At 45.6% G+C, this 27590-nt stretch overlaps 1 protein-coding gene across 1 annotated transcript in view; it reads right to left on the bottom strand.

Annotated features, from left to right (window-relative positions):
• Window positions 1-19104, bottom strand: part of C6H11orf80 (chromosome 6 C11orf80 homolog) — a 49504-nt gene extending 30400 nt beyond the window's left edge. Inside the window, exons 1-4 of the mRNA XM_028515094.2 lie at window positions 19002-19104; window positions 16741-16873; window positions 11624-11677; window positions 4932-5041 (exon numbers count right to left, since the gene is read on the bottom strand). Of these exons, the coding sequence (XP_028370895.1) occupies window positions 4932-5041; window positions 11624-11677; window positions 16741-16873; window positions 19002-19031 (327 nt within the window). The 5' untranslated portion in view covers window positions 19032-19104. The remainder of the gene's footprint in view (window positions 1-4931; window positions 5042-11623; window positions 11678-16740; window positions 16874-19001) is intronic.
• Window positions 19105-27590: the final 8486 nt, after the last annotated feature.

Here is a 27590-nt window from a genome sequence, read left to right as displayed (position 1 = left end):
AAGGATACCTAATTTGCTTCCAAAGCACTAGTAGTAAACAGTTCCCTATATTTACTAGAGTGACCCTAAAACCAAAGTCGGAAAAAGTGCCCTAGAAAAGGGAGAAGTCCAAGAGAATGAGAAAGAGAAATAGTCGGAAAACTCAGTAAGATCTTACTGATGGCTCGGAGAGTGCAGAGCCACGTACTGGGTACACACTGGAGGGGGAAATGGTCCAACCTCAAGGTCTCAATACAATAAAGAGAAACATGTAAATATCTAATAAAGAATTAACTTTAATACTTTTTATAAATACACTGAAAAGCGATCAAGAACTGTGTGATGGGTGGAGATAATGAGAAAGAAACAAAATTATTAGAAAAATGAATGAGAATTATTAGAAAATTCCGGAAAGAAATCCAGGATTATTCACACACATAAACAGTGGTAATTAAGTGGTAACTGCAGCACACATTATAGTCATATCCTTCGTATAAAAATTTTTATTATAAATGTTCACACAGAAAAGCAATGGTCTCTTAAAAGCATTTTCTGTACTTAACACTTCCAAAACAACTTCTTGGAACAGTTTCAAACTTCTGTAACCTTGGTGATTGCAGGGTGTATCACAGAAAGGGCTAATTATATCTAGCAGCGAGACAACTAAATAAGTGAAAGTTCCTTGAGTAGCTACCAGAGCGGGGCTACAATTAAAAGTGATGACAGCGACCTTTTATTGAACACCTGCTACGTGACAAGCAGTTTATATGCAAGCAGGAAATGCCCCCATTTTATTGATGAGGATAAGGTGACTGAATAAGCTAATTCATTTGCCTAAGGCCCCACACAGCTAGTTAAGTGGCAGGACTGGGATTCAAACCCAGGTCTGACCAACTCCAAACCCCAAATTGCGCTGTGCATGCTGCCTCTCCAAAGAAAGTTCATGTTCTATGCACGTAGCTATCTGAATCAGATATTACATAACCTGTCACTACCTCGCACGGATCCCGACAGACAACGCTTAGGTATAGCTACTGAATATGTGTATTTATTCACACATGTAACACTTAATGGGGCTTATTATGTACCTGGGCCTACAGAGATAAATCAAACAACCTCAATCTGAAGAGTGCACAGTTAAGTATAAGAGAAATACAAACAAATCACTTTGGTAATAATGTAAAGCGTATCATGATTTAGACATGTAAAAGATGCTACAAAATACGAGGACTGGACCCTAGCCCAGACTGAGAAGGTAAGAGACGTAATGTCAGGTCAGCAGAGGGTAGATAACACAAAGCACATAGCTTCTTTTAAGATCTATTCATAAACCATTGAGACCGACAGACAGACAGACAGGCACACTCTGACGGACTGCAGTGTCTCTTACAGCCTTTCATAGTCGGGCGTTACAAACCCGGTCCCCCAGCCCGCCACACCTACGGAAGCAGTGGATTTACGTAAGTGTTGTTAGGGAAAAACAGACGCTGCCAGCCCCGGGCAGCAGAAACCACTGTTGAAGTATATGTTTCAGCCTTCGCCTTTAGAAACAAGCCTTATTATACAATAGAATATGGGGGCTGTTTTATATTTTGAAAAACAACTTATGCAGTCATGGGCCCTACATGATTTTCTAGGAGAAAGTCAATCAGTGTGTCTGTCTCTTTAAATAGACAGATAATAGATAAATACAGAGATCAATAGGTGTAAATTCAAAGGTATGTTTGTATGCATATATGTATATCTCTACCCATTTTATCATTTAGTACTATGGCAAAAATAGATGTAAAAATGGATCAAGATACCCTGGCTGGTGTAGCTCAGTGGATTGAGCGCGGGCTGCGAACCAAAGTGTCGCAGGTTTGATTCCCAGTCAGGGTACATGCCTGGGTTGCAGGCCATGACCCCTAGCAACCACACATCGATGTTTCTCTCTCTCTTTCTCCCTCCCTTCCCTCTCTAAAAATAAATAAATAAAATCTTTAAAAAATGGATCAAGATGCCAAGAAGATCTTATAAAATCAAACTGTTTTTGGAGGGACATGTTACCCAGCCTAATGGGCCCCAAGGATGCAGGACCGACTTGGAATAACCAAATCTCCTTGCTTCTCTCCTGAATGAAGCTTTCTCAGTCTTCCCTGAGATTAGCCCTCCTCACATGCCCAAAGCAGTGGGTCATTTATTGTAGTTTTTTTAAAAAATCGATTTTAGCCCTGGCTGGCGTGTCTGAGTGGATTGAGCACGGGCCTGCAAACCAAAGGGTCGTGGTTCGATTCCCAGTCAGGGCACATGCCTGGGTTGTGGGCTGGGTCCCCAGTGGGGGGCACACGAGAGGCAACCACACATTGATGTTTCTCTCCCTCTCTTTCCGTCCCTACCCTTCTCTCTAAAAATAAATAAGTAAAATCTTTTTTAAAAAATGATTTGAGAGAGAGAGAGGAAAAGGGGGCAGGGAGGGAGGGAAAGAGAGATCGATTTGTTGTTCCACTTCTTTATGCATTCATTGGTTGATTCTCGTGCGTGCCCTGAGCAGGGAGAGAATCCGCAGCCTGGGCCCATCGGGACGATGGCTCCAACTCAGCCGCCTGGCCAGGATCCTTCCAGCTTTTCCCGCACATCTGCTCTGGGTCTTGCTGCTGCAGCCTTCTCCCCAGCTGAGGTGTATGCAGTGAAATCTCTCACAATCTCCTCTTTCTCCTCTCACTCTCTTCATTCAAATACCTTTTAAATAGCTGCCCACTACAGAGACAATGAGACATGATGGAACAAACGCTTCCAAGAAATCCTTGTTCCTCCGAGGTCACACTAATCTTTTACAATCATTCTTTACCCGTCGCCAGCTGACTCCTGGCTCCTGAGCCCTCCTCCTCACTGCAAGCCCTGCCATCGCCTTGACTGACTTCCACGTCCGAGCAGTTGACCAGTCTAAGCAACAACTTAGTCTCACAATCCCCTGGCCTCTGCAGCTCCAGACATCGTGACTTCCGCTCAGTTCCGTCCACCCAGTTCCAGGGCCACAGCTTGGAACTGCGCAGATCTGGAAACCTTACACTGAAGGGTCCCGCTCTTACGTGAAAAGCTATATACCAACACATTAACAGTGGCTGCCTTGACTAACTAAAATGATCTGTGTTCTGAATGCTCCTTTTGATTCTCCTGAAACACTGCTTTAATGGAGGGGGAAAAAGAGAAACGATCACTCTGATGACAACCTCCTATTCTTTCGAGTTTCTGAACCCCTTATGCCCAGGAAAACTGTTTTTCAGCTTCATCAAGGCCTTGAGGCTGGTGTACCTTTCCACACCATGCCCCTCTCCTTTTTTGGAGAGTGAATAAAAACTTTATTCTCTTAAAAAAAGTTAAAAAAGACCTCTAGATCTTGACCCCTTCTCACTGGGTTAGGTACCTTTCTTCCATATCACAGCGTTCCGTGCTTACCTTTCTCATGACACATACGACACTGTGGTCAATTATTTGTTTGTCTACCTTTTCCTTTAGATGTCAAGTTCCTTGGGATCAAGTAACATGTTTCGGAACTCTGTACCTTCTAATCTAGTGAGGCCAACTTGAACAAAAACAAATTTCGGAATGAATGGCTACTGACACGGCAGCATCCATTCATTGCTCATTGATTACCAAGGAAGGCTGGCTCAAATTCTGTCACTTAACTTCTTGTAGGACCTTCAGAAAGTCATTCAAATTCTGAATCTCACTTCTCCTAACGTAAAATAGGGTGATAATCCTTGACCTATCCACTCCATAGAGCTTCTAGGATGCTTATAATAATATAAATAATATATAAATGTTGGGTATAAGAACTATTGTTTGTTCGGACTGGCTGAAGCACGTGCTCTCCTTTGCTAGGGCTGCCTTCCTTGGTTCACTGGCATCAGCTTCTTTATTGCTGTTTCACACTAATAGTTTCAGAGCTGACTGACCACTGATTGCTCCAGGTTGTTTACCCTTCGGTTGCCCTAAACGAGATAAGGCACAGCCAGGGGATATCTGTTGTCCTCATTCCTCTCGGAAGGAGCCTAGAATTGTTCAAACATGGAGAAGGCCTCCCAAGGGTTTCTTGGGAGAATGTTTAAGGTACTCTAATTCTTTATGTCTCTACCAACTCAAAGGAAGGAAAGACAGAGGGTTGGATAGTGGTTAAAGGAAATGTAGAATTCAGCTGTCATTCATAAATCGGGGCTACAAATAAATCAATAAAAACCTGTAAACCAACATAAAAAAATGTACCCAGATAGGATCTGCACTGGGAATCCATTTTTCTTTTCTTTTTCACGAGATCCAAATTTAAATAATGGCATGTTTCAGTGGGTCTGCAAATTAGGAATCATTGAGATTTTTTAAATATTACAAAGCCCAGGTGACATCTGTTACGGACTGAAATGTATCCCTCAAAAGTCACATGTCGAAGCCTCGCCCGCCCTGTGACTGTATTTGGAGGTGGGGCCTTAAGGCTGTAATGAAGCGTAAATGAGGTCATGAGGGTGGGGCCCGAACTGGCTAGAGCCGGCATCCTCACTCACAAGGAGAGGAAGAGACAACAGACAGCTCTCTCCAGATGTGCACAGAGGAAAGACCGTGAGAAGAAACAGTGACAAGGCACTTTGATCTTGGACTTCTAGTTGCCAGAAGCATAAGAAAATAAATTACTGTTGTCTAGTCTAAGCCACCCAACCTGTGGTATTTTTTATGGCAGCTCATGCAGGCTAATCCCACATCCTAGACCAATTAAATCAGAACCTTTTGGAGTGGGACACAGACATTACTGTTTTGGAAGCTCCCAGGTGATTTAAAATCTGTGCAGGAAAGTTTGGGAGTCAATGCTTTATTGCATTTAACTCGGAACTGTGATTCACCTAGGCTTTTTTTTCCTGGGTGATTTATACAAAAATAAGAATCAAAACATCAGTGATTTATAGACCCACAACAAAACCTGCCTCAAAAGTCATCTGGAAAGGTGTGACCCTGGACACGTCCTGAGAACAGCTGGCTCCCTCCGAAGTCCAGTCCAGCGTGGCAGAGAATCCGGGCAGAACAGACTGCATTTCTGTGTGAGGAGAAACGGCAACAGAACAGAACGAGCAGTTTGGATAACCACCAGAATTTCTGGAATTGTTTACTGAACTTAAGAGCCAAGAAGGCTTTTCCCTGATGAAGAGATTATCTGCAAAATTTAAACTATGACTGGGAATAGCTATGCATCAGCAAATTGTTTGAACATTTAGAATGACATTATAGAGTTAAGACATTTAATCTCAAGTTTTCCATTTTTCTCGTTTGTTAAATCATTTGTGCTTTCAGTTAATTTCCACAAGGTCATATCCAATGCCAGAAACCTTCAGAGCGGATAGCTCCATCTGATATTCTTGTATTTGTAATAAATAAATTTATTATTTAATAAACATAAACCCAGTAAGTGAGCTTATTTAGAACCAAAAGCAGAAAAATTCGAGAATGACCCTCTCTGGCATTTACCCAATATGGTATGTGGTTTATTAAGGTAATCTTTAACGAAGAAAAGCACGCCTCGCTACTTTAATTCATGCATTAACCAGTAGGTGTGCTCACACGTGTGCCTCAACTACCTTCCCACCAGGTGTCAGCAAGCCCTGGGTCATCATCAGAGAGCCCTCACGGTGTGTACCACCCTCTCCCTCTCTGTACCCTGCCACTCATATTACAAATGGAAAAAACAAACTTCCCATTTTATAAAAAGCCATCCCTTATCTCCTCTCTACAGTATTATAAAGGAGAACTAAATATGAATAAAAATAGATGTCTCAGTCTCCACAAGTTCTACCTTGTAAATGAGGCTGACAACATTAATATTATACAAGGACCCAACTTTAAATATGTAATAACAAGCTATATCCCAAAATAATAGCACAACTTTCTCCTAAAGCATTCATACTACATACTTAATAAAGCTTTAACCATCTGGAAAAGTATGGACATTACCAAGATCAAGTTCTAACTATCAATCTTAATGAATATTTTTCTTGCCATTAGTTTGTTTTTTAATATAATTCAGTCGTAAAGCCCAGGATAACACGGCAGCAAGGTTATGCAACACTGAAGTTTAATGAACTTGGCACTGAACTAGAATGCCTTGCGTCAGTCTTCTGACAAGGGGGAGAGAGAGCCACAGAGAAACACTGATGTGAGAAAGAAACATTGATCGATTGCCTTCCATACACACCTCAACCCAGGATCAAACCCACAACCTAGGTATGTGCCCTGACTGGGGATCGAACCTGCAACCTTTTGTGGTATATGGGGACAACATTACAACCAACTGAGCCACTAGCTTGGGCGTGTGTTTGTATTTTTTTAGTCCTCACCCAGATATGTTTATTGATTTTAGAGAGAGAGGAAGGAAGAGAGAAAGGAGGAGGAGAGAGAGAGGGAAGGAGAAACTGATCAATAGCCTTCTATATGCGTCCTGACCAGGTATCAAACATCAAACCTTGAATGTATTTTCAATAGTGAAGTACAATTAGATAACCTTAACAGGGAAAAGGATAAAGAAATATTGAGGAAGCAAAAGAAGACAAATTCATTTATTTTAACTTCTTTTGAATCTTCAGTGAATCTTCTCTTTATAAAATCTTGACAGGTATTGTGCAAATAGAGTAAGTGTAGATTCACAGGGTAACCCATGACCTAGGAGAGTCCACAAACTCTTCCTTACTTCCAAACCTAATGTACGAGGCTGAGGCAACCCTCGGTTTCCTCATCTCTGAAACAGGAGTGATGGTGACGCTGAAGTCTGCCCTACCTCTCAAGAATGAACGGGATTGTGTCTGCAAAAGGAGCTCCTGAGAGAAGTTATGCAGACACGTACAGAGCCTTAGAGCTGTTGATCTTGTGAGATATAAGGTTATAGTTGATCTTTAGTCTTTGAATACGAAAACCTCAGATTCAAAAATTTAAAAAGAAGTCAGACATCCAGGAGCTTACCATTGTGAGTTTCTCACTCAATGCTGAGCAAGCCTGGACCCGTCAATCTCTCTAACATATGAAAAGCACAACTCCTCATTTCCTTTCCCAACAAATTAACAAAGATGACAAAACAAAACTAACTAGTCTCCGTGATGCCAAAAGGGTGAAGTACAGGAAAAAAGCAAAAACTGAACTGTCATAACCATATCAACAGTAAAGCTATCTCCCCTACTTTCAAGGGCTGGTATTCTTTAATTTTTAAAAAGATTTTATTTATTTAGGCCTGGCTGGTATAACTCAGTGGATTGAGTGCAGACTTCAAGCCAAAGGGTTGCTGGTTCAATTCCCAGCCAGGACACACGCCTGGGTTGCAGGCTAGGTCCCCAGTGGGGGCCATGTGAGAGGCAACCACACATTGATGTTTCTCTCTCTCTCTTTCTCCCTCCTTTTCCCTCTCTAAAAATAAATAAATAAGAAAAAAAATTAAAAAGAAAAAAGATTTTATTTATTTATTTTTAGACAGAGGGGAAGGGAGGGAGAAAGAGAGGGAGAGACACATCAGTGTGTGTTTGCTTCTCGCACACCCCTAACTGGGGACCTGGCCCCCAACCCAGGTGTGTGCACTGAACCAGCGACTCTTCGGTTCGAAGGCTGGCACTCAATCCGCTGAGCCACACCAGCCTGGTATCCTTATCTAGTGTTTTGCATTTTTTAAAAAAGATATCAACAAACATGGGAATGAAAAGATATTTTAAAATATTAAAAAATAAATCAAATGAGTAGAGGAGGCAAGAAAGAAACAGCAAGGTAAACAGAGACCTACAAACATGGCTCTTTGTGCATTCCCCCGTCTCCTCGTCCCTTCCACTTCTAGCCCCTAGACCTGGGCAAGAAGGCCAGACTAGGACTACCATGTTTCACCAAATAAATATTTATGATGGAAGTGGTTCTACATAAATGGATAAATACATTAATATAGAAATATATTTCTACATAACTATACAAGTATATGATGCAGAATAGCATATATTAATAAAAAGTAATGAAAACTTTTAAACACAACAATGTATCTATCTTGATGGGCATCATCTTTCAAAGTATAGAAGATTATTCTAATTGACAGAGGACCTCAAATCTGGCCTGAGATATTTTAGTCTAATAATCAATCAGTATGAACATAAAACTATGTTTAAATTAATATGTAATTTAATATATAATATCCTATAGTGTAAAAAGCAGAATTAATAAAAATTTTAATTACATTAGATAATGAAGAAATGAAAATGGAGAAGCCCCAAAAAAGGCCAAAAGTTTTAAGCCTGGAAAAGTATGAGAACAGAGGTATTACACAGCAAGTTAGTTTTCTAGAAAATAAACCCCTGTTTAGACATGTGGCACATGATTTTTCAGAGGAGCCCTCAAAGGGAATAATAGTCTAGTTGGCAACCAAAGCCAAACATGTCAATAATATAAAAAAAAATAAGTTTCATCAGCATAGAAATGATAGTTAAAGCTTCAAAAGCAGAAAAGCTATGTGAAGTAAATGTAGCATAATAACGCAGAAGAATGAAGGGAAGAAAGACAGACATATTGGTGACTGAACTTCAGAAAGTATCTTCTAAGTTACCGAATAAGCACCTTGAACATTCACACCTCCATTATAGTTCCTATTGCACTGTATTTTCAGAGCTACCTCTCCCTATGACTTCCTTGTGACAAAGTAGATGTTCAATAAAGATTTACTGTATAAAAGTATGAATAGTTAAGGACCAGAGCAGAAAGAAAACAAACAAACAAACAAAAAAGAACACAGACCATTAGAGAGGTAGGAAAATAAGAAGAGCTTTTTGGCTATTGTTTATTAATCCAGCATAAATAAAACACCCAGAAATATGAGCCCGTTTGTATAGCAATTGATCTGAAGTATTCCAGATCTGGAGAAAAATCACCTGCATACAACCCTGACAGAATAGATGGAAGAGGAAAGAAAACTGCTCTCGGATGGCCCTACAACACATGGTTCCCCTGAAGAGACATCGCACCTTACTTTAGGTGGAGAGAGATCAAGTGGACAATGAAGCAAACGACGTAGTAGTTAACAAACTGAAATCAGAGGCATACTACTGACTGTATCGGTATGTAATTCTTTACATCTAGAAATCTGACGGTTAATGGACCAGCCCCCAGAGCTAATTAAAGAATGCAAAGATTTGTGAATGGGCCCATCTGCAGCAGCTGCTGATCACGTTACAGGAATGCTAAATAAACAACAACAGAAATAAAAGCATGATGAATGATGCATACGCCAGAAAGCTAAAGGATTCAAATTTTGATTTTGGACAATCTCCTTTGAGTTTCAGTGAGTCATTTCTGCTGCTAATTAGTAAAAATAAATAGCATTACTGAGTGCAGATTAGTGGTATTAAGAGGCCTAACATCCAAAGAGAAGACCGGGTAAAGGCGGCTACCAAATGTGATTAAACGGATTTTTATTGTGTACTTGATGTGCAGTACTTCCTCTTTGCACAAAGCCACCTCCACTTTATTACGAGAGTATAAAGATAGATTAAATAAATATGCATACAATTACTTTGAGCTTTTAAATAACAATTAAAGTCACCATGAAACGGTCTGACGTTTGTATTAGCATAATAAACAGGTGGTCATTCCATAAGCTATACTCAACTCACTATCTTCTCTCTAGTATTAACAGTGATAAAAAAAAAACATTCCCTTGTACTGATACGGCTTTTCACTTTTTGAAAGCACTTTCACAAACATTAACCAAAGCAGCCTTATGTATGGTTGGACCACTGACTGTACAGGCATGTTAAGTATAGGTTTACGCTGCAGAAGCTACTCCTGTCCCCCTCCCTAGAGCTAATAATATACTCTCTTTCTTTCAAAGCCCCTTCACACATATTCATCGGAGCAGGGGCATTCGGAATGATCTTTCCATCCTTTGCATCCTCTGAAGGGCATAATCCAAAAAAGAAGAGAACTAAGTATTGGTACACGTACTCAATGATTTTGAGGCAGTCAACTCATGATTCTTAAAGTCGGATTTAGATTTCCCAGAAGTCTTACAACCAGAGCAAACTCTCCAGGACAATCATTCTCCCAGGCATAAGCTTTGAGAGGCAATAGAATTAAGTGACTAAGATATTCTACGTATAGGCATAAGGGAAGAAACCAAACAGATCTCGTTGACCACTGTAACCCCTCCATGTCGAGTGCAAGGTTCAGTGCATAGTAAATGCTCAGTAAATCACTGTGATAATTTTTACGGGGGGAACATTTTTCCCAAGCTCCCACAGAATATCTGATTTCAGCTAAGAACAAAAATCTGTATTTTTTGTTTTATTACTTTTCCTCCACAATTACTGTTTTGAAACAATCCAATGGTAGTATATGTTATAACATCTATTTTATAACATTATACATTTCTGCCCTGGCTGGTGTGGCTCAGTGGATTGAGTGCAGGCTGGGAACCAAAGGGTCGCCGGTTCAATTCCCAGTCAGGGCACATGCCTGGGTTGCAGGCCAGGTCCCTAGTGGGGGCCATGTGAGAGGCAGCCACACATGATGTTTCTCTTCCTCTGTTTCTCCTTCTCTTCCCCTCTTTCTAAAAAAAAATTTTTTTTAATTTAAAAAAAGTGTACATTTTTAATGTAGCTTTTTGGTTGTTTCCATATTCAATATATAGCATATTTTCTTAAAGCAATGAAAAACGTAGCCCTGGCTGGCGTAGCTCAGTGGATTGAGTGTGGGCTGCGAACCAAAGTGTCGCAGGTTCAATTCCCAGCCAGGGTACATGCCTGGGTTGCAGGCCATAACCCCCAGCAACCACACATTGATGTTTCTCTCTATCTCCCTCCCTTCCCTCTCTAAAAATAAATAAAATCTTAAAAAAAAAGATGGCCCATATGAAACTGTAATTAAAAAAAAAAGGAATGAAAAGCATAAATTTAAAAAGAAACCACCACAATCTACTTATGTTCCAGATTTAGTTGGGGAAATTTTCTTTTAAAAATAATTTTGTAAAATCTGTAAATAAACCATTCATCAGGGAACACCAGGCTTGTTGGGTAATATTTATAAACCATACAACCATAGAAGATAAAAATGAAAGCACAACAGTTCTCAGATTATATCAGTCTCCTTAAAATAAATGTACGTCCTTTAGCTTGATCATTCCTAAGTCAAAGGGAAGAACTTCTAAAACCAAGCTCACCGAGAGCCCCTAAATCATACCAACTTTGGCATGGTGAAAACAGTATTTATAGTAGCCCAATCATTTGTGGTAGAAGCATTTTCCATGCATTATTTCTTTGAGGTACATGGGAACAAATACTTCACTAAAAAAATTATTTGGCATCCGGGTAAATTTTTCCTGAAGTTGCATAAAGAGTAGTAAGAGAAGTTACAGTGACCTAGGTCTTTTCCATGCCTGAATCTGTACCATTTTATAGATCACCTTTCAGTAGGATTACCAGATCAAATACTGAATGGAACGTACTAAAACAATTATTCATTATGTATCTGAAGTTCAAATTGAAGTGAGCATTCTGTATTTTTATTTGTTAAATCTGGCACCCCTAGCTTTCAGCATTAAATCTGTTTCAGAAAATACCAAGTTCATTGCCAGGAAGAGATTTAGTCTCATAGAAATTGGGTAATTCTTTACCTTTTAGAAATGTCTTGCAGACCAAACCACCACAAATGCTTCCTGCAGAAGTAACTGTAAAAATAAATAAGTAAATAAATAAAATATCACAAGTAAAACAATTAAACTGATTTTATTTAAAGAATCAAAAGGGAGCCTGAAAACCCTGCTTATAGACACGACACAAAAAAGGTGACCATGACAGCCCTAAATGGTGTGGTCCAGTGGGTTGGGTGTTGTTCCCCAAACTGGAAGGTCACCAGTTCAACTCCGGTCAGGACACAGGCCTGGGTTGCAGGCCAGGTCCATGGCTGGAGTTGTACGAGAGGCAACTGATCAATGTTTCTCTATCAGACAGGTGGTTGCCTGTTCTGCATCCCCTACTGGGGACCTGGCTTGCAACCCAGGCATGTGACATGACTGGGAATCGATCCGGAGACCCTTTGGTTTGCAGGCTGGCACTCAATCCACTGAGCCACATCAGTCAGGGCCAAATAAAATCTTTAAAAAAAAAGATGACCACTACTAATGAAGTTCAGTAAAAAATGGAGGCACCAAAGAAAAATTATGAAGCTACCATAACTGTTTGGGGGTAGAATAACTTCTTGGGGATGGGACTAAACAGCAAGCCTTTTCAGCTATATTCAATATCAGGGCTGCCTCTTTGAATATTACCATCCCTAGTACAGAAGAACTACAGGAAAACTGTAGCTAGTAACCAAAGAATATCATGCCAATAACCCATATTCCAGTATAAGATTCCAGTTAAAATTTTTGGCCCCTCTTTTAACCAATTTACTCTTTAGTAGAAAATATCAGTTAAGAATTCTCTGTACCTAGAGTTCTAAATGTGAACAATTGGAGCAGTAATTCTTCAGAGAAATAGGGTGAGGGACGAAGTAGGCACCTAAGAAGGAAAAACGATGAGAACCACATGGAGGCTTTTTTCCAAATTGAATATCCTTCCTGATGAGGAATGTGACTTGATGGTTGAGAATCTAAGAATCCCTGACACGGGAACCAATAAAAATATGTCTATCCCTCAAGCTATGTGTGCTCTCCAAGCAGGGAAAAGGTCGAGAACCACTGAACTAGAGTGAGAGGCAACAGCATACTGTAAAGGTGCGCTGCCCAATAAAGTAGCCGCTTACTACGTGTGGCTCTTTGAATTTAGCTAAATTAAATGAAAACGTCAGTACCGCAGTCACACTAGCTGGCCGCATTTCAAGTGCCCGGTAGCCGAGTGAGGCTAACGGCTTCTGCACTGAATAGCACAGAGGTAAGACATTTCCATCATCACAGAAAGTTCTATTGGATAAGCAATGCCTTGGATCTCTAGATTCTGAATGATCTAGACAAACGGTACATGCTTCAAAAGGCATGAATTCAAGTAGCATAGAACATTTAATAAAAGACAATCATCTTTTTAGAAAAACATTTTATTTATTTATTTTTAGAAAGAGGGGAAGAGAAGGAGAAGGAGAAAGAGAGAGAGAAACACTGTGTGAGAGATACATCCCACCCCCTGCTAGGGACCTGGCCCACAACCCGCGTGTCCTGACCGGGAATCGAACCGGCCACCCTTGTGTTTTCAGGCGAGCACTCAGTCCACCGAGCCACACCAGCCAGGGCAAGACAATCATCTTCTTAGTGCTCCTCACAGGGACACCCTGGTCTGAACTCAAAGGAGAGTGGATCATTGGGAAAGGGATGGCAGGCAGCAGCAGGCCTATCCTAGTGATCAGCCAGGAGCCAGAACATGAACAAGAAAAAGAACAAAACCCTTGTGTCTTGCAGTGGTCCGTAATATTTCTCAGTTGCATGTCACACTGTTCCTTCTAACACCTCTTCTTAGTTTTAACAAGTGTCATGTCAACAGTTGTTGGGAACGAGTCACTTTCGGTGCACGTGCTCAAAGAAAGCAATCATTCTACACCCCATCAGAACCCCAGCGTTCAGATCTGCAGAGCTGCCCTTCAAATGCAAAGATGGCAGCAGAGACCAGTTTGTAGAACACGTTCTTAAAGCAGAAGCATTCCCCAAAATTTCCGCTATGGAACAGAAGATGATCTTTAAAAAAACATTTTTTTTAAAGAGCTATGTGGTCAAATGTGTGCGGGAAATGTTACATGTAGCCCATTTTGAACGATGCACAGTCCACGCTGGCACAGTACAGGTTGGGAGAAGAGCCGAAGCCATGAAACTTTAGATTCCACTTTGTCAAGTCCATGATTGTTTAGCCCCTATGCTGTACACCTGAAACTAACACAAGACAATGCTGAATGTAAACTGTAATAGAAAAAATAATAAAATAGGAAACTCTTTGATTTTAACCAGCGTTCTCCAAATGTAGATTATATAACTCCTTTCTCGTAACTCATAAAAACATCCCAGAGTGCACGTTGTGAGAAACACCGCAACGAGCAGTACTTGTTAAAGCCGTCAACGATTATTGACGGAAAGAAACCACATAGTCTTCTCTCGGCTTCTCGGGATGAATCATTCCAGTAATAAAATGTGCTGGTTTGTCGGGAGTTGAATGTCGTGCCTCCAAAAGAGACTTTGAAGAGCTAAGCCCCAGTACTTACAAACGTGACCTTATTTGGAAACAGGGTCTTCATGATGCCATCAAGTTAAGAGGAGGTTGGACCGGATTAGGGTGACCCGAAATCCCAGTGGTGTCCTTTATAAGAAGGCCACGTGGAGACACAGACACAGATTAGGACAAGGGAGAAGATCACACGAAGACAGCGGCAGAGACTAGAGTGCTACGTCTACAAGCCAAGAAACACCAAGGGCCTGCCAGAGGTCAAGAGAGAGTCATGAAATAGATTTCTCCCTCAGGGCCCCCGAAGGAAGCAAATCTACTGATACCTTAATTGTGGACTTCTAGCCTCCATAACTGTGAGAAAATAAGTTTATTTTGTTTCAAGACACTCAGTTGGTGGTCCTTTGTGACAGACCACAGGCGCCATATCACACTTGCAAGTAAAGATGGCAGATTGAACATACATGTCTCTTTTAATCCCTCCTGAAACCTGAATGAAACAATAGAAATGGGATTTTTTTAAGGGAATAAACTACAAGGATAGAGAATAAGACACAAAGACAATTATAATAAAGTTCTAGAAACTGAAAAGCAGAACTAGTGGGAAAGGATTGAGGAGAACTGACATGCTGGATTATAAGCCAGAAAGTTAGAAGGCCAAAAAACAACTCCAAGTATACAGCAACTCCCCAAAGACTCAGGAACGGCAGTACGAGGAACTTCTGGAAGTAGGTGTGGGGTAGGAACTAAAATAAGAAGAGTCAAATAAAAAAATTAATTTAGGAAATAAATTCATTTTACTGTAGACCCCCTCCCCCATTAAGGATTCCGGGGACTGGCCCTCCCTAACCTTGGCGGGCATGGGGTGAGGGAGAGGTCATTCCTTAAACAGGTAGAATGTGGGTCTCCGGACCGAGATGAGAACCAGAGCTGCACTAAAGGCAAATGGGCTGAGAGAATGCAAACACGGAATGCTGGGATACCCAACACCCCTGAACCCCTGAACCCCAGAATGCTGGCAATCCGGCTTTCTATCCAGCTGGTGAGACAATGACTCTATGAATTTTTTAAAATCTATATATATATTTATAGTATATATATATAGAGAGAGAGAGAATATATATATGTAGAATATATATATTTTTAATGTTATCTAATAATTATCACAAGGGGTGAGATTACTGGAAAGTCTCCCTTTCCATAATACATATTTTTGTAATGTTGCAATGCTTTCTGAGAAGCATGTATCACCTTCCCTCCTACCAAAAAAAATATGAAAGTAATTACAGAAATATCAGAGACAGTCAAGAGAGGAGAAATGTGCCCTGTACTAGATGAGCTGAAGAAATCCATTAGGCCCAACATACCTTTGGAATTGGGTTTCTTGCCGAAAGCTATTGTGGCTCAAGTCCTTTGCTTTGAATGAAATCAACTTTGCTACCTTGGCAACATTTTATGGATTAGAATCGATACACGATCTAATACAACCGTCTACGGACCAGCATGCCCTAGCCACACAGCTAGCCAGCTCTCTCATGAGCCGTCAGACCTCTCTCTGTCCAGCTGGAGTGGAGTGCATGTAGAACAGAAGCAAACCAACCTGCTTGTTCCTCTTTTGGGGGTGTTCACTGCTAGGCACACAGAGAGAAGACGGGTCACTGCAGTTCAGGTGAGAGAATGTCTTGTGGAGCCTAAAGTACCACTCAGTCTTGACTGGGACCCAGGGTGACTCCTCTAAGACCGGTGGGACAATTTCACTCCAGAGGACCCTTCCAGAAATCCACACACCCACATACCCAGACAAATAAAACAGTTATCACTTCATAAGTCCAAGACAATTCATGTCAGTGCCACTCAATGCATCAGCTTCTCTCAAACATTCAGGCAAAAATGACAAAAGAATAAGTGCCAAGTGGAGGAGATGTGTATTCTCAACCTAACTGCAAGATGTGACTATTCAAGTATGCACTACTCATTTTGTCTTTTCTTTTTCCTTTATTTTTTGGCTCTTTTCCAAGTACCAAAGGGTAGACATGAAAGAAAAAGGAGATAAAATTCAATGTCATGTAATTTTGCTGTAAAAGAAGAGGTTAAAACCAAAAGCAACCCCTGGCTGGCATAGCTCAGTGGATTGAGCTCAGGCTGCGAACCAAAGCATCACAGGTTCGATTCCCAGTCAGGGCACAAGCCTGGGTTGCAGGCCACGGCCTCCAGCAACTGCACATTGATGTTTCTCTCTCTCTCTCTTTCTCTCTCTTTCTCCCTCTCTAAAAAATAAATAAAATAAAATCTTTAAAAAAGATTTAAAAAAAGCAAAAGCAAGAGTGAGATTGTTTCTGAGTAATTTTACCTTGAGTCAGTACAATAAATAATCATGTGATAAGAGTCAGTCTACTTGCCTTTCCTGAATGGCACGTTTGTAAATCTATCATCAGATCCTTATTACATAATCATTTAAGTTTTTTAACTATGGGACAACCCTGAAGTGATAACATGACAAAAGATTATGACTAATTGATTTTTTAAAATAAACTGTAACATAAATGATGACAAAGATAGAAAACCAACATCTTCTTCTTCCTCCACTTACTGGTTATTACACAATGAAGAGTGTTTGCCTGGCGCTCAGAATTGAATGCTTCCATGGTAATCACTAGCTGTCCTTCAAGCAACGCTCCTTTGGCTGTTTCACACTTCCAGTGAATTATCAAGTATTTCAAAATCTGAAAAGGGCACAATTCAAAAAAAAAAGAGAGAATCTTTAGAAATCTTGGTAGTAAATGTGTATGATAGTTAATAATTCTGATTTTAAAAAATAATATCCTTGCTTACAAAATGTCAGATGTACATTTGTACAAAACAAAGCACTGTGTCCAAATAGAAGAAATCGTTTCAGGAGGCGACATAAGAGAGGAGACAGCGAAATTCAACACCATGCCCAACAAGACAGGAAATGGGGACACTGAACTGCTTTATTGAAAGGATAAGTTCATCTGGAAATAATAATTTTGAAAAAATTAAGTGGGAGTTTGTTTTTCCTGTTTCTTTTCTCTTCCCATATAAAAGCCAACACTGAGTTATGAATCATCGTTAACTCTCACCGAATCGACATTTCTGGGCGTCAGAATGCCAGTTCAGAGCACTGGCTCTGGAGTCAGATGCCTGTTTTTGAATCCTGATGCCCCTCCTTCTAGCAGGTGACCTTGGGCAAGTTACTTGTCTGAACCTCAGCTTCCTCATTCATAAAAATGAGAACAAGACCCTGGCTGGCGGAGCTCAGTGGATTGAGCGTGGGCTGTGAACCAAAGCTTCGCAGGATCGATTCCCAGTCAGGGTACATTCCTGGGTTGTAGGCCATGGCCCCCAGCAACCGCAGATTGATGTTTCTCTCTCTTTCTTTCTCTCTCTCTCTCTATCTCTCTTTCTCCTTCCCTTCCCTCTCTAAAGATAAATAAAATCTTTAAAAAATGAGAACAAATCTACCATATACGGCTGCTGCTGATCGTGCACAATGCTTAATCCAGTGCCTGGCATACAGTACACGCTTAATAAATGTTACCTAGTATTCCTAATAAGGTCATCTGCAGTCAAGATTGAACACAGTATTTTAAGCCCAACAGGCCTCCAAGATGTCTGGTTAAAACATCCAATCTTGATGATACAGATTAGAAATAAAATATATTGTATTTAATTTCATGATTATTTATGAAAGTAGACTCTCACATCGACACTAAGGTACAATGGAGAGAATGATCACCCACCCCACCCCCCTTTTTTTTAAAGGCAGGAAGATCTCAGTAAGAGAACTTCAGAACTCAGGCCCTAATTTGCACCGGGGTTGGTAAAGACCGTTTCCAGGCAGGCCTGCCGTCTAACGCTTCCCTCCCCGCGTCCTCTGACCTCCCTCTGCTAAGACTCCCGGGCAGTCTCCCCGTCCATGATGAGGGCAGCTGGGACAGGAACACGGGCCTGCGAGTCAGGAGCGCTGGGCTCCGCCCTGGGTTCTGTGAACTCCAACCCTCCGCCCTGGGTTCTGTGAACTCCAACCCTCCAACTTTCTCGGAGGATAGGAACTGCGGCAGCGGGAAGCGTGGAAGAACTCTCAGCGCGTCCAGATCCACCCCGCGTGGCCCGCGGGTCCGTTGGATCTGTCTCGGCAGCCCCTGCCGGGAGCTGAGTCAACCGGGCACCGGCCGTGAACGTGCTGTAGGGCAGGAACAGATGTGGCGGCCTGGTGGTGGCCGGTGCTCAGTCTCGCCGCCCGGAGCACGCACGGATCCCCGGCCCGCGGTGCGGCCGGCGGGGACCCAGGGGGCAGCCCCACCGCCTGCTGGGCGCGAGCGCCCACGGCCACTTTCCCGCCCTCACGTTGCGCACGGAACAGTCCGGATGCCCCCCACGCCGGGGCTACCCATCCCTTTTGATCGCTGCCCTCCCGGCGTGGGAGGGGGTCCCGAGCCCGGCATTCCTGCTCCGACCCGGGGGCGCGCTACTGCCGCGCGGACAGCGCCACTTCCGGGCCCTGGGGGTCCCCGGCAGAGCAGCGGGGGCGGCGCTAGCTCCCCCCCCCCCGCCCCCGCGGCCGGCGCCCTCTGCCCGTGACCTCGGCCGAGTGGGCATCCCTCCACGTGGCCCAGCTTTGCGGCCCAAGCGCTCCCACGCGCGGGGACTCGCCCGCTCCTCACACCGCCGGGGGCGGCCGGCCCGCTGGCCCCGAACCGGGTCATCCCTGCACCTCCCCGGGCCACCTCAGGCAGCGCCTGCGCCCTCGGCCCGAACTTCGCGGTGGTCTCCTCACGGAGCCCGTCTCCTCAGACTCCGTCCTCCTCTTTCTCTCCCTTCGGGCATCACCTCACACACGGCCGCGGCCGACCCCTCCATCCTGCACGAGGAGCAGCACCGACGCCCGGCCTCCGGGTGCCAGCCCGGGCTTCGAACTCCGGCCGCGACCACGCGAGGCTGCACCACGTGCGGCCCCGCCCACCGGCCCACCGCGCCTGCGCACCGGCGCCGCCCTGCCCCGCCCCGCCCCCGCCCAGGCCGCGAGCCGCCGCGTCCTGCCAGTGCCAGGGACAACCACACCGAGCAGCCGCGGCGGGTGGGCGGGCCGGTAGGCGAGCCGCCCGGCTAGGGAAAGCCCGCGGGCGGCGAGCGAGGCTGGAGGCGAGCAGGAATGAGGCCAGGCCACGACTCCTCCTTCCTCTCGAAAGAGACTTTCCCACGGTCCCGCCGAGGTGCAGCCCTCAGCCCCGGAGAAGCGGCTGGTGCGGGACCCGGAGCTGGTTCTTGGCCCCCCAAGCGGCTCAGTTCCTGCAGGGACTGCTCCGAGTGCCCCAGATCTACCTCTGGGTCCCAGATTTAGCACATAAAAACGCAGAACAGACCGATGAATTCGAATTAAAATTTTAAAAGCAAAAAAGAAAATCTTAAGCATATGTATATCCCGTGCAATATTTGGGACAAACTTACATTTAAAAAGTTACTTGTTCATTTGACATTCAAAACTGGACGTCCTGTATTTTCACTGACAATCTATCCCAAGCATGTCCCCATGCCTAATTCCAAGGTGCCCAGGCAGGACCTGGAACGGGGACCCTCCCCCCTAGGGAATAGGCCCCTCCCCACGTTCGACTCCGCTAAATACACCAAGGGCAGGAACTGGCTTTCCTGGGCTCCGCTGGCAGAAGCGCTGGGGTTTGCCCAGAGTGTGTTCCCAGCTGAAAGGAAGGTACAGGGTTCCTCCAGCTGCAGGGTTCCTTGCAAGTTCAGGGAGGGGCGTGGCCAGGGGCGGGTCGGGGAGGACATCGGTGAGCCCGTTTAAATGGATGATCAGGTAGCCAGGAGAAAACTGGCGAGAGATTCCTGCCTGGCAGAGAGTTGCCCAAGGAGAAGGGTGGGACGGGGTGTTGGCTGCTTTCCTTCAGGGAGAATTCTTTCACCGCAGCTCCAAGCAGCCAGGGTTGGACAGAACAGGCAGGGGAGCTGGCAGAGTGCCTGTCCGGCGCACAACCTTGGTGCTACTCCAAAGAACAAGTCTGCTGAGACCCGCATCATAGCTTGTTGGAGTCTGAGCTCAGCCCTGTTGACCACGCCCCCCAGCTCAGTTGCTCACAGGTAAACCTGTTGGAGAAAGGTGGCTTTTATTTCTGGAAAATTCATCATAATACCATCTCAGCTTTGATGAGCTGGCATTTGGGGAATCATTGGAGCCTTTCTCTCCCTTCCACTCCCTTCTTTCTCAGGTGTCCCCTTTAGGAAGGGCAGTTGCCAAAGGGAAGGGAGCTGACATTTATTGAAAGACTTCTTTTCAGGGGGGAATGGGTAGGGATTACAGGAACAAATTTGGAGGACACATGGACAAAAACTAAGGGTGGGGGGTAATGGGGGGAAGGGAGGAGGGTTGGGTGGAGGGGCTGAAACGGGAGTAGGGGGCAGAAAACTGTACTTGAACAATGATTGAAATAAAAAAAAAAAAAAAAAAAAAAAAAAGAAAGACTTCCTGTTGTCAGCACTGGCTCTTTATATAAATTTTTAACTCTCCCTGGCTGGTGTGGCTCAGTGGACTGAGCGCCGGCCTGAGAACCAAAGGGTCGCTGGTTGGATTCCCAGTCAGGGCACATGCCTGGGTTGCAGGCCGGGTCCCCAGTGGGGGACGCCTGAGAGGCAACCACACATTGATGTTTCTCTCTCTCTCTTTCTCCCTCCCTTCCCCTCTCTCTAAAACTAAATAAATCTGTTTAAAAAATTTTTTTAACTCTCACAGTATCTCATGAGAGATAACTTATCAGCACTGATGGATGGGTGAGAAACCAAGGTGATGAGGATGACTCTTTAAAATAGTTCCCATGGCTCAGCAGAAAATGCCCCGCCTTGAGAAAGGCACCGGGAACAGAGGGTGGAGAACAGCTGCCAGCGTAGGAGTACTTCAGGGAATTTGGTCATCCTGGCTTCCAGCCCCTGTCCTTGGAGCGAGCCTTGGAGTGCGGGCCTGGCGGTGAATGTGCAGTGAGTGGAGCACACAACACCACCCTAAAGGCAGGGAAGCTAACAGAGGCAGCCAGGGACGCAGCTCCCCACCCCGCCCTCCCAGATGCAGCCAGAATGGAGGCAGGGAGCCTCTGATTCGAGGGCCTGCCATCAGGGGGCTGTCCACAGCACAACCCCCCGTGGTCAGGCAAGGTTCGGTGCAGGCTGGGCATTTCGTAGGCATCTACTCCGTGCTAACTGGCCTTCACTTCTTCTTATTTATCTTAAGTAACCTTCCCAACCTTGTACGGGAGGTGTTGTTGCCATTTTATACGTGATGAAGATGAGGTTCCAGGAAGAGGTTGTATCACGCTGAGTTTGTAAACGGCAAAGCCAAAACCTGAAACAGAAATCTCTTAACCCCTCTCCGGGCTCCCCCACAGCTACCCAGGGCAGCTCCCACCCGGATGTGAGCTGCCTAACGGCTTGTCTTGAACGGCTGTAGTCTGGGAACAGGAATACTACTAGGAGAAGCAGCCCCAGCCCCGAGCAAAAGTTAAGGAGCCAATGAACTCAGATGCCCTCCTCTCCCACCAACTGAAACTTGAAGGAGCCCTTCCCTCACCCAGCAGTGTCTGCCCCCCGCCCATTTGAGGACTAGCATCTGACACACTATCGGACGGACTCCACATTGTTCAAACTCTTACTACTCAGACCTCATCTTCAGAGCAATGGGGTGTTAGAGCCGGAAGGAACTGTAGAGGTTATCAGTTGTCTTCAATAGATGAAGAAGTCAGAAGCCCAAAGAAGTTGAATGATCTGCCCGAGGTTAAGGTCACCTTAGTCAACCAGGTCAACCAAGGAGCCTTTGGGATGCTTCTCTGGACATGTCCAGCCCTGGCGCTCAGGGTTTTGGCAGTGCCTTCGTGCGGCCAGCTCGCCCCAGTCCTTTGACTTAGCGGCGTGCTGATTCTGCTTGCATTCCTTCACCCAGCTTGGGACTGGGATGAGTGTTTCATGTCCACTTTGGACAACCTGTTCATTTTGAGAAGAAATCCCCCATCTGGCCAGCAGAGACGCACCCCCCTCCCCGGTAGAGCCCCAGACTGACTCCGCCCCGAACCCCAGGGTTTGAGCGGAACCGGAACGTCCTGGGGAGTGCTCTCAGGTCAACAGTGACGTTTTAGGAACCGGTGAGCTGACTTTCCCTTCTGAATGCGCCCTTCCCTGCACGCCGTTCCTAGACGCTTCTTTGGCCCTGTCTTGATCTCAGGCTGCCCTGGAGCGTTCAAAGGCCCTGAAGACGCTGGCCCCAGGAAGTCAGGAGAAACATATCCCTGGGGCCCCCCTTATGAAGTTGCAGCAAAACGAAGTCCATCTGAGGAGTGTCTTCCCCCCCCCCCCCCGGGAGACCGTTAGGTTCAAAGAGGCTGTTTCCCACGCAGACAGTAGGAAAGGGTTAACCGCCTCTCTCAGGTCCCCAGCAAAGCCTGCCCCCCACCACTTCCCATAACCGGGTTTCCTGAAATGGAGCAGGTCCCGCGTGCCTCTCCACTAATCACAGCCGTGGAAATGGGGCCACGAAGCTCAGATTAGCTCATCCCGTCACCTTCTCGAGGCCTTCTCCACCCGGAGCACAGAATCTGGGGCAGCTGCGCTACTCACCTCTCTCTACTTTCCTGCCAGGGGTCAAACGGGCTGCTCAGGGCAGAGGAATGTCAGGTTAGGGGCCCTGGAGGCCACGGCGGTGCCGACTTTTGTTGTGCCATTTCTTCAACCACGGCGCTCGTTCTTCTTCATTCTCAGGTTCGTGGGCAAAATAAAGGTCCCCTCTGGACACTTCCAATGTCTGCATGACTTGGGTGCTTTCTTCTTCAGCCCCATTCCCTGTTTCCTTCCTCCTTCTTAAGGTGACTGAGGGGGATTCTGGGCCGCTCCCTGCTTTCCCCGGCTGACAGCCGCCCCCTGCACAGGGTCTCTGGTTTCTGCGCCAGCGGCAGGTTCTGGGGCCAGCCCGAGAGATTTCCCTCCTTTCCCGTCAGTGTCCAACTTCTCCTCTTCCCAGATAACCAACAAAATCCATATCACAAGGTGGTTCTGCCTTCTGTGACTGGCTTTTCACCTCCCTTCTAGACAGGTGCGCTTACCCTGCCGGCTCAAGGCCACGGGAAGGGGAGTACTCTTCGTGGCAGAGAAGAGCTGGGAGTGGAAACAGCAGTGTAGTCTGGTCACATGGGACCAAGGAGACCCACTGATCCAAAGGCCAGATGATCGCCTTCTTTGAAAAACAAATAGGCTGAGGGGGTGAAGATCTGTCTTCTCGGGGCCCCACTGAGAAGACGCTGGCTGCACGCGTCCCGTCCTGGTTCGCTCTCCGCAGGCTCACAGTGCTCTGAGGTCCCTCCCCAGGGGTGCCGCTGGTGGACTGAGTCTTTAAAGCTGGCCATGTGGAACCTCAAGGGAGCTGATTCCTTACTGATCTCTGAAGTGGACTTGCTTTTCATCTGTCCTAGCTTTTGGACCATTTTTATCTTCTGTTTTCCCCAATTTTTTTAAAATTCTCACTTGAGGGGTTTTTTAAGAGAGAGAAAGAGGAAGTAAGAGAGAGAGAGAAACACGCGAGCCCCGAAGGGGGATCAAACCTGCAACCTAGGTATGTGCCCTGACTGGGGATCGAACCCACAGCCTTTTGATGTACGGGACAGCTTTCCAACCGACAGAGCCACCTGGCCAGGGGTGTCCCTCCAACTTTCATTGTCGCCCGGTGAAAACAGGCTGTGGGATCTCAAGTGTAAAAGGGTCAGGGCGTCTGCATTCTTTCCCCGTTGCACCACTCACTGCAGGTGCGACGTTCTAGTTTTCCACCACTAAAATAGGAAAATTCCCCCAGGAATATGGTTAAAATAACATCTGTGAAACAATGGGGGAGTGTTAGAATCTTCAAATGAGAAGAAATCTTAGAAGTCCTTTAATCTAGTATTTCCCAGCCAGAGGAACAATATTTTTTTTTCCAATTCATTTCCTTTCCCCCCCCCCACCCCTGAATAGCCTCCCTCCACCTCCTTCCTCGTGTCTTCCTGGTATCCGAGGCAGAGAAGGGATCTAGTTGCACAGAATGTTCTAGTTTGCACAGTGTATTTAAGGTTGAGAAACGCCGTTCTAATTCACCTCCCTATTTCATGCAATAGCTGCATTTTCAAAACATTGTATAACCCCAGCTTTGTGTGAATCAAATCATTTTAGACACACTGGGGAGACGGCTGTTTAAAAGGAAACCTGTAATACGAATAACCTCTCCCAGCAACCTTTTATGCAAATCTAGATTTTCATACATCATGACAGGCACACCTCACTTTGGTGTGCTTCCCTCTATAGCCCTTCAGGGATGTTGGATTTTTTACAAATTGAAGGCAAGACCCTCCACCAGCAAAAAAGATTATGACTCACTCACTATATTGCGATATTTTCTTGGTTGCATTGGACTGGAACCAAACCTGCGGTATCTCCAGGGTGTGCCTGCATGTTTTACTTAAGGCAAGATTTGCCTACATACAAAACAAGTACAATAATGATAATAGCAACAGCTAACATTTGTTTGGCACCTGGTGTCATGCACCTGACGTGCATTATTTAATTTCTCAATTTCTCACCACAACTCACTCATTTAAAATTATTCACTATTGCCCTGGCTGGTGTGGCTCAGTGGATGGAGCACTGACCTGCGAACCAAAGGGTCACTGGTTCGATTCCCAGTCAGGGCACAGGCATGGGTTGTGGGCCAGGTCCCCAGTGGGGGCCATGTGAGAGGCAACCACACACTGATGTTTCTCTCCTTCTCTTTCTCCCTCCCTTCCCCTCTCTCTAAAAATAAAATAAAATCTAAAAAAATTTTTTAATGAAATCATCCCGTATTTACAGATGAGAATACTGAGGCTCAGAGAAATTAAGTAACTTGTTCAAGGTCACACGATTAGAACGTAATGGTCCAGAACGTCAACAAGGCCATAAGACTCCAGAGGCTTGCTCCTGACCACCAGGAAGTTTCGGATGCCAATGCCAGTCGAACAATAACAGCACCACAGCGCAAGTAAATACAATACAGAAAACTGACCTAAAATTTCTATAGCTTCAAAGACATACACTGAACCTACACTGGGTTCTAGCCCTGTGGGTTTCCAGACAATTCACATTTTCCAGTGCAGTTTGATCGAGGAAGCCCAAAGACTTCCCTTCGGCTATTAGTACTAAGCAGACGATGCCCAAATTTATTTTGGGTATATGACTGTGATCAGCCATTTTTTCAAGGGGTCTGTGTACTACCAGGGGTTTGTGGCATAAGCTTCCTAGAAGAAAGGAGTGGTTCGTTATGGACAGGTTACAATTGAACATACTGAGAATCATGGTTGATCCCAGCCTGCTCCCAGATGGGCTGGAACCATTCAAATGGGTTTTTAGGCCCCGATTTTAATGGCGTTTAGGTTGGAACTTAAAAATAGTTTTGGAGGGCCAGTCCATAAATAAGTGCCGTTTTGAATCCGAGCTGGACAAAGATAAATGGATGTAATACTTCGGTGTCCTCAAAGCAGTCCCATTTCCTCCAGTGTAGCCAACAGCAGGGTTCGCCCACGACACCGCTCAGCTCAGGACCCTGGCCTCAGCGCTCCAGAACCCCAGGCTGCCCACACCGTGTGAGGGGGCTCTCAGCGGGGCCCACCCCCCGCGCCCTGCCATCAGAACACAGCATTTGGCTTAAGACTCCACCTCGGCTCATCTCAGACTTTCACTGTCAGGCACATGATGGTTCTTTGCAAATCGTGTCCGGAGCTGGCGTCACACTGGCCTGCTGGTCCCCCAAGGCCGCAGGACGTCAGGTCTGTCCTTGCGGGGACAGGTGCTCCCCGTGTCGGCCGGCCTTTCTGAGCTTCGCTTGTTCCACGGGCTTATTTACACCTCAACCATAGACTCGGGTAAGGAAATACATCATGGTCTTTATTTCTCAGCCTAGCCCTTCGGCCCCCATTTCTACTACTAATGGCAGAAAAGTGGTAAACCTGAAAAGTGCCAACTCAAGACAACTCCATCATTTCAAGTGGTGCATGCAGTCTCTTAGGGTTCTCCTCCCTGCCCCCTCCCTTTGTGGTGCCCTAGTTTGGGGTTTGTGTTTCATTCTGCCATCAGGGGTGGGCATCAAGGTCAAGTGCCATCTTCTGTCTCTCACACCTAACTGATGAAGAGCAGCTTCCTTCACTTGGCCTTGGCCACTATGGCCGCTGCATCTGTGGCCAAGGTCCCTGGCAGGTGGAACCTGGGGTCTCGGTGTAGACAAAGCATGGTGACTGCTTCATAGGGAGCTTGGTGGCTCCCACCTCAGCGGTTCCCGGGACTGCCGAACCTCTGTCTGTCCGGTCACTCGGCCAGGTACCCCTCTCTCCCCCCACCCCCACTGCAGACTTTCCATTCCCGGCCATCCTCACACTCCTCCCAGGCAGGGCACTGAGGGACTTTCAGATTTCCTCCAATGCCAAGGAGCCGAGGAGAACCAGGCTTAGGGGGTGAGAAGGCCAGAGGTGGTGAGGAGAAGGAATTCGCCTCAGGTCCACTGTGCCCACACGCATGGCAAGGCCATGTGCACTCAGCGATGGTTGCCTCTGCTGGCACAGGGCACTTGGAAAGGCCGTGCCTCCTCGGAGCTCCAGGAATGACAGGGCATAAGCCCCTCCCGCGCACTGTGGTGTGACGGCGGAGACAGCAAACTAAGCCCCGCAGCTGCATCTGTGCTCTCTCGCTCTCCTTTCTCAATCCCTTTCAGCTCTACTGCGAGCTCAGGAAGGATTCTATTTTCTGTGCGGAGGGGAAACTCGTGGTACATGTTCCTTCCAAATCAACAGTTGGCGGCATAAATTCTGAGCCTTCAGTGTATCGGGTTCTATCTTTTGATATTTAAAGGGAAGCATCTGCAGAAAAATTTAAAAATGCCTTTCTTCCCTGCTGGAATTCACCGCGCGTCCTCCCTTGCCCTCTGCTTTCCCTTCCCACTGCCCTTCCTCCTGTTTCTCGCACGCCCCGGGCATCCTGCGGCGTCAGGCCCGGTGTCCGCGCACTCTGTCCCTGTGCACGGGAGCACAATGTCTGTCTGCCTGTCTGAGTTGATGAAGTTCCCAGCTCTCCCCTCGCCTGGCCCAGTGATGCCAGGCAGGGCACTTCATCTCTCAACGACTCCATTTCCTCTTCTGTGAAATGGGGTCAGTTCTCACCTCTCAGAGTGGTGACGAGAATGAGATGAAACTGTACGCGTAAAGTGCTAGAAAGGCAATGTAATGGCTATTATTATTCTTCGTTCTTTGCCTGGGTAATGCCCTCCTGTTTCAGATCTAACTCCGATGATCTGACCTCTCTCACACCAGGTTGTGAGTCACTGTTACGTTCTCACATAGCATCCTGAACTTTTCACTCATAACACTCATTATACTTTAT

The sequence above is a fragment of the Phyllostomus discolor genome, chromosome 6, assembly GCF_004126475.2.
Source record: "Phyllostomus discolor isolate MPI-MPIP mPhyDis1 chromosome 6, mPhyDis1.pri.v3, whole genome shotgun sequence".
In the NCBI taxonomy this organism is placed as follows: Eukaryota; Metazoa; Chordata; class Mammalia; order Chiroptera; family Phyllostomidae; genus Phyllostomus; species Phyllostomus discolor.
The sequence above is the reverse complement of the archived record's forward strand: the minus strand, read 5'-3'. Positions and strand labels throughout refer to the sequence as shown.